Raw genomic sequence first — 8,231 nt, 5'->3', positions numbered from 1 at the left:
CTCTCTCTCAGTGGTGTCCTATAGACTAATTGATCATGTATCCTCTCTCAGTGGTGTCCTATAGACTAATTGGTCATGTATCCTCTCTCAGTGGTGTCTATAGACTAATTGATCATGTATCCTCTCTCTCAGTGGTGTCCTTATAGACTAATTGATCATGTATCCCTCTCAGTGGTGTCCTATAGACTAATTGGTCATGTATCTCTCTCTCAGTGGTGTCCTATAGACTAATTGATCATGTATCCTCTCTTCAGTGGTGTCCTATAGACTAATTGATCATGTATCCTCTCAGTGGTGTCCTATAGACTAATTGGTCATGTATCCTCTCCTCAGTGGTGTCCTATAGACTAATTGATCATGTATCCTCTCTCAGTGGTGTCCTATAGACTAATTGATCATGTATCCTCTCAGTGGTGTCCTATAGACTAATTGGTCATGTATCCTCTCTCAGTGGTGTCCTATAGACTAATTGATCATGTATCCTCTCTCAGTGGTGTCCTATAGACTAATTGATCATGTATCCTCTCAGTGGTGTCCTAAGACTATTCGGTCATGTATCCTCTCAGTGGTGTCCTATAGACTAATTGATCATGTATCCTCTCTCTCAGTGGTGTCCTATAGACTAATTGGTCATGTATCCTCTCAGTGGTGTCCTATAGACTAATTGATCATGTATCCTCTCAGTGGTGTCCTATAGACTAATTGATCATGTATCCTCTCTCTCAGTGGTGTCCTATAGACTAATTGATCATGTATCCTCTCTCAGTGGTGTCCTATAGACTAATTGATCATGTATCCTCTCTCAGTGGTGTCCTATAGACTAATTGATCATGTATCCTCTCAGTGGTGTCCTATAGACTAATTGGTCATGTATCCTCTCAGTGGTGTCCTATAGACTAATTGGTCATGTATCCTCTCAGTGGTGTCCTATAGACTAATTGATCATGTATCCTCTCTCTCAGTGGTGTCCTATAGACTAATTGGTCATGTATCCTCTCAGTGGTGTCCTATAGACTAATTGATCATGTATCCTCTCTCTCAGTGGTGTCCTATAGACTAATTGGTCATGTATCCTCTCAGTGGTGTCCTATAGACTAATTGATCATGTATCCTCTCAGTGGTGTCCTATAGACTAATTGATCATGTATCCTCTCTCAGTGGTGTCCTATAGACTAATTGGTCATGTATCCTCTCTCTCAGTGGTGTCCTATAGACTAATTGGTCATGTATCCTCTCTCAGTGGTGTCCTATAGACTAATTGATCATGTATCCTCTCTCAGTGGTGTCCTATAGACTAATTGGTCATGTATCCTCTCAGTGGTGTCCTATAGACTAATTGATCATGTATCCTCTCTCTCAGTGGTGTCCTATAGACTAATTGATCATGTATCCTCTCTCAGTGGTGTCCTATAGACTAATTGATCATGTATCCTCTCTCAGTGGTGTCCTATAGACTAATTGATCATGTATCCTCTCTCTCAGTGGTGTCCTATAGACTAATTGGTCATGTATCCTCTCTCTCAGTGGTGTCCTATAGACTAATTGATCATGTATCCTCTCTCAGTGGTGTCCTATAGACTAATTGATCATGTATCCTCTCTCAGTGGTGTCCTATAGACTAATTGATCATGTATCCTCTCTCAGTGGTGTACTATAGACTAATTGATTATGTATCCTCTCTCAGTGGTGTCCTATAGACTAATTGATTATGTATCCTCTCAGTGGGTGTCCTATAGACTAATTGGTCATGTATCCTCTCTCAGTGGTGTCCTATAGACTAATTGATCATGTATCCTCTCTCTCAGTGGTGTACTATAGACTAATTGATCATGTATCCTCTCTCAGTGGTGTCCTATAGACTAATTGATTATGTATCCTCTCAGTGGTGTCCTATAGACTAATTGATCATGTATCCTCTCTCTCAGTGGTGTCCTATAGACTAATTGATCATGTATCCTCTCTCAGTGGTGTCCTATAGACTAATTGATCATGTATCCTCTCAGTGGTGTCCTATAGACTAATTGATTATGTATCCTCTCTCAGTGGTGTCCTATAGACTAATTGATTATGTATCCTCTCAGTGGTGTCCTATAGACTAATTGATTATGTATCCTCTCAAGTGGTGTCCTATAGACTAATTGATCATGTATCCTCTCAGTGGTGTCCTATAGACTAATTGATTATGTATCCTCTCTCAGTGGTGTCCTATAGACTAATTGGTCATGTATCCTCTCTCAGTGGTGTCCTATAGACTAATTGATCATGTATCCTCTCAGTGGTGTCCTATAGACTAATTGATCATGTATCCTCTCTCAGTGGTGTCCTATAGACTAATTGATCATGTATCCTCTCTCAGTGGTGTCCTATAGACTAATTGATCATGTATCCTCTCAGTGGTGTCCTATAGACTAATTGATTATGTATCCTCTCTCAGTGGTGTCCTATAGACTAATTGGTCATGTATCCTCTCAGTGGTGTCCTATAGACTAATTGATTATGTATCCTCTCTCAGTGGTGTCCTATAGACTAATTGGTCATGTATCCTCTCTCAGTGGTGTCCTATAGACTAATTGATCATGTATCCTCTCAGTGGTGTCCTATAGACTAATTGATCATGTATCCTCTCAGTGGTGTCCTATAGACGAATTGATCATGTATCCTCTCAGTGGTGTCCTATAGACTAATTGATTATGTATCCTCTCTCAGTGGTGTCCTATAGACTAATTGGTCATGTATCCTCTCAGTGGTGTCCTATAGACTAATTGATCATGTATCCTCTCTCAGTGGTGTCCTATAGACTAATTGGTCATGTATCCTCTCTCAGTGGTGTCCTATAGACTAATTGATCATGTATCCTCTCAGTGGTGTCCTATAGACTAATTGATCATGTATCCTCTCAGTGGTGTCCTATAGACTAATTGATCATGTATCCTCTCTCTCAGTGGTGTCCTATAGACTAATTGATTATGTATCCTCTCTCAGTGGTGTCCTATAGACTAATTGATCATGTATCCTCTCTCAGTGGTGTCCTATAGACTAATTGATTATGTATCCTCTCTCAGTGGTGTCCTATAGACTAATTGATTATGTATCCTCTCTCAGTGGTGTCCTATAGACTAATTGATCATGTATCCTCTCAGTGGTGTCCTATAGACTAATTGGTCATGTATCCTCTCTCAGTGGTGTCCTATAGACTAATTGATCATGTATCCTCTCTCTCAGTGGTGTCCTATAGACTAATTGATCATGTATCCTCTCTCTCAGTGGTGTCCTATAGACTAATTGATCATGTATCCTCTCTCTCAGTGGTGTCCTATAGACTAATTGATCATGTATCCTCTCTCTCAGTGGTGTCCTATAGACTAACTGATCATGTATCCTCTCTCAGTGGTGTCCTATAGACTAATTGATCATGTATCCTCTCTCAGTGGTGTCCTATAGACTAATTGATCATGTATCCTCTCTCAGTGGTGTCCTATAGACTAATTGATCATGTATCCTCTCTCAGTGGTGTCCTATAGACTAATTGGTCATGTATCCTCTCTCAGTGGTGTCCTATAGACTAATTGATCATGTATCCTCTCAGTGGTGTCCTATAGACTAATTGGTCATGTATCCTCTCTCTCAGTGGTGTCCTATAGACTAATTGATCATGTATCCTCTCTCAGTGGTGTCCTATAGACTAATTGATCATGTATCCTCTCTCAGTGGTGTCCTATAGACTAATTGATCATGTATCCTCTCAGTGGTGTCCTATAGACTAATTGGTCATGTATCCTCTCTCAGTGGTGTCCTATAGACTAATTGGTCATGTATCCTCTCTCAGTGGTGTCCTATAGACTAATTGATCATGTATCCTCTCTCAGTGGTGTCCTATAGACTAATTGATTATGTATCCTCTCTCAGTGGTGTCCTATAGACTAATTGGTCATGTATCCTCTCTCAGTGGTGTCCTATAGACTAATTGATCATGTATCCTCTCTCAGTGGTGTCCTATAGACTAATTGATCATGTATCCTCTCAGTGGTGTCCTATAGACTAATTGATCATGTATCCTCTCAGTGGTGTCCTATAGACTAATTGATCATGTATCCTCTCTCAGTGGTGTCCTATAGACTAATTGGTCATGTATCCTCTCTCAGTGGTGTCCTATAGACTAATTGGTCATGTATCCTCTCTCAGTGGTGTCCTATAGACTAATTGATCATGTATCCTCTCTCAGTGGTGTCCTATAGACTAATTGGTCATGTATCCTCTCAGTGGTGTCCTATAGACTAATTGGTCATGTATCCTCTCTCAGTGGTGTCCTATAGACTAATTGATCATGTATCCTCTCTCAGTGGTGTCCTATAGACTAATTGGTCATGTATCCTCTCTCAGTGGTGTCCTATAGACTAATTTGATCATGTATCCTCTCAGTGGTGTCCTATAGACTAATTGGTCATGTATCCTCTCTCAGTGGTGTCCTATAGATTAATTGGTCATGTATCCTCTCTCAGTGGTGTCCTATAGACTAATTGATCATGTATCCTCTCTCAGTGGTGTCCTATAGACTAATTGGTCATGTATCCTCTCTCAGTGGTGTCCTATAGACTAATTGATCATGTATCCTCTCAGTGGTGTCCTATAGACTAATTGATCATGTATCCTCTCAGTGGTGTCCTATAGACTAATTGATCATGTATCCTCTCAGTGGTGTCCTATAGACTAATTGGTCATGTATCCTCTCTCAGTGGTGTCCTATAGACTAATTGGTCATGTATCCTCTCAGTGGTGTCCTATAGACTAATTGATCATGTATCCTCTCAGTGGTGTCCTATAGACTAATTGGTCATGTATCCTCTCTCAGTGGTGTCCTATAGACTAATTGATTATGTATCCTCTCTCAGTGGTGTCCTATAGACTAATTGATTATGTATCCTCTCTCAGTGGTGTCCTATAGACTAATTGGTCATGTATCCTCTCTCAGTGGTGTCCTATAGACTAATTGGTCATGTATCCTCTCTCAGTGGTGTCCTATAGACTAATTGATCATGTATCCTCTCTCTCAGTGGTGTCCTATAGACTAATTGATCATGTATCCTCTCTCTCAGTGGTGTCCTATAGACTAATTGATCATGTATCCTCTCAGTGGTGTCCTATAGACTAATTGATCATGTATCCTCTCAGTGGTGTCCTATAGACTAATTGATCATGTATCCTCTCTCAGTGGTGTCCTATAGACTAATTGATCATGTATCCTCTCTCAGTGGTGTCCTATAGACTAATTGATCATGTATCCTCTCTCAGTGGTGTCCTATAGACTAATTGATCATGTATCCTCTCTCAGTGGTGTCCTATAGACTAATTGATCATGTATCCTCTCAGTGGTGTCCTATAGACTAATTGGTCATGTATCCTCTCTCTCAGTGGTGTCCTATAGACTAATTGGTCATGTATCCTCTCTCAGTGGTGTCCTATAGACTAATTGATCATGTATCCTCTCAGTGGTGTCCTATAGACTAATTGATCATGTATCCTCTCAGTGGTGTCCTATAGACTAATTGATCATGTATCCTCTCTCAGTGGTGTCCTATAGACCAATTGGTCATGTATCCTCTCTCAGTGGTGTCCTATAGACTAATTGATCATGTATCCTCTCAGTGGTGTCCTATAGACTAATTGATCATGTATCCTCTCTCAGTGGTGTCCTATAGACTAATTGATCATGTATCCTCTCAGTGGTGTCCTATAGACTAATTGGTCATGTATCCTCTCTCAGTGGTGTCCTATAGACTAATTGGTCATGTATCCTCTCTCAGTGGTGTCCTATAGACTAATTGATCATGTATCCTCTCTCAGTGGTGTCCTATAGACTAATTGATTATGTATCCTCTCTCAGTGGTGTCCTATAGACTAATTGGTCATGTATCCTCTCTCAGTGGTGTCCTATAGACTAATTGATCATGTATCCTCTCTCAGTGGTGTCCTATAGACTAATTGATCATGTATCCTCTCAGTGGTGTCCTATAGACTAATTGGTCATGTATCCTCTCTCAGTGGTGTCCTATAGACTAATTGATCATGTATCCTCTCTCAGTGGTGTCCTATAGACTAATTGATCATGTATCCTCTCTCAGTGGTGTCCTATAGACTAATTGATCATGTATCCTCTCAGTGGTGTCCTATAGACTAATTGGTCATGTATCCTCTCTCAGTGGTGTCCTATAGACTAATTGGTCATGTATCCTCTCTCAGTGGTGTCCTATAGACTAATTGATTATGTATCCTCTCTCAGTGGTGTCCTATAGACTAATTGATCATGTATCCTCTCTCAGTGGTGTCCTATAGACTAATTGATCATGTATCCTCTCTCAGTGGTGTCCTATAGACTAATTGATCATGTATCCTCTCTCTCAGTGGTGTCCTATAGACTAATTGATCATGTATCCTCTCTCAGTGGTGTCCTATAGACTAATTGATCATGTATCCTCTCTCAGCGGTGTCCTATAGACTAATTGATCATGTATCCTCTCTCAGCGGTGTCCTATAGACTAATTGATCATGTATCCTCTCTCAGTGGTGTCCTATAGACTAATTGATCATGTATCCTCTCTCTCAGTTCTGTCCCCCCCCCAGAAGCAGCAGCTCTCCAGCGTTCTCTTTTCGTCTCGTTTCGCTCTGGCTCTCTTCTTCCCCCCCGACGCCTCCTTCAGCTTCAGCTGGGCGGCGCGCTACGTTCGCGACAGCAGCGTCATCGTTTACATCTGCCACGACTCAGCCAAGCGCAACGCAGGTAAACAAACACAGGTAAACACAACACAGGTAAACACAACACAGGTAAACAAACACAGGTAAACAAACAGAGGTAAACACAACACAGGTAAACAAACACAGGTAAACAAACAGAGGTAAACACAACACAGGTAAACAAACACAGGTAAACACAACACAGGTAAACAAACAGAGGTAAACACAACACAGGTAAACAAACACAGGTAAACACAACACAGGTAAACAAACAGAAGGTAAACAAACAGAGGTAAACAAACACAGGTAAACAAACACAGGTAAACACAACACAGGTAAACAAACAGAGGTAAACACAACACAGGTAAACAAACACAGGTAAACACAACACAGGTAAACAAACAGAGGTAAACAAACACAGGTAAACAAACACAGGTAAACACAACACAGGTAAACAAACACAGGTAAACACAACACAGGTAAACAAACACAGGTAAACACAACGCAGGTAAACAGAAACTGGTTTTAATTGTGTGTGTGTGTGTGTGTGTGTGTGTGTGTGTGTGTGTGTGTGTGTGTGTGTGTGTGTGTGTGTGTGTGTGTGTGTGTGTGTGTGTGTGTGTGTGTGTGTAGCCCCCTCCCTTGGCCCCTCCCTTGTGGTTCACAGCAGCGTACCTTTCGGCCTCGCTCACCTGGAGAGAGACGCCGCCGACGTTCAGACCAATCATAATGCAGGAGCTGCAGCGGCTACTTCCTGGTCTGCCTCAGCCAATCAGCATCAAGTGTCACAAGTGGAGGTATTCCCAGGTGAGTGACGCTCAGAAATCTATGATATATAATTACCTCCCAGGTTATATATTGATATATAATGACCCCCCAGGTTATATATTGATCTATATCTCCCCCCCCCCCCCAGGTGCTGACGGGGGTGCCGGGCTCTCCGGGTCACATGACTCTCCTCCAGTTTCCACCCCTGCTGTGCGCTGGAGGACGGATTCTCTCACTCCAACTTTGACGGCTGTGTGGATTCTGCACTGAGCACGATAACAGCACTGAGGGGGGGGCTATCTGAGGGGGTTGGGCTCACTGACCAATAAAGAGACCTTAAAGAGCTGCAGGATGTGTTATTTATGTGTGGGTCCCTGAAGGCAGCATCCCCCTGGTTCTGATGGTCCCTGAAGGCAGCATCCCCCTGGTTCTGATGGCCCCTGAAGGCAGCATCCCCCTGGTTCTGATGGCCCTGAAGGCAGCACCTCCCTGGTTCTGATGGTCCCTGAAGGCAGCATCCCCCTGGTCCAATGGGATGCCTCCGTGTGATTTATCTTTAAAAGCATGAATGGATTTGAAGTTTATAAACCGAGTCGTTAAACTCTATTATAATGAAACTCTTTGAATGAGTTCAGTTTGAATCTGTGTGATGAATTAAATCTAATATTTTCATTAAACGTTTTACTGATATTTCTTGTGTTTTATTTATAAATTCAGTTTTCTCTCACTTGAAC

General features: G+C 41.8%; 1 protein-coding gene across 1 annotated transcript; it reads left to right on the top strand.

The window, feature by feature from the left end:
* The first annotated feature begins 5,722 nt into the window (after nt 1-5,722).
* LOC307024694 (renalase-like) lies at nt 5,723-8,187 on the top strand. Its single transcript, XM_079659040.1, is given in 5 exon segments — nt 5,723-6,775; nt 7,363-7,448; nt 7,450-7,536; nt 7,646-7,717; nt 7,719-8,187. Coding segments are annotated over 5 exon segments (585 nt in total). The 5' UTR covers nt 5,723-6,543; the 3' UTR covers nt 7,827-8,187.
* Nucleotides 8,188-8,231: the final 44 nt, after the last annotated feature.

Source organism: Notothenia rossii (assembly GCF_949606895.1).
Source record: "Notothenia rossii genome assembly, chromosome: 11".
NCBI classification, from domain to species: domain Eukaryota; kingdom Metazoa; phylum Chordata; class Actinopteri; order Perciformes; family Nototheniidae; genus Notothenia; species Notothenia rossii.
This window is presented reverse-complemented; position numbering and strand designations above follow the sequence as displayed.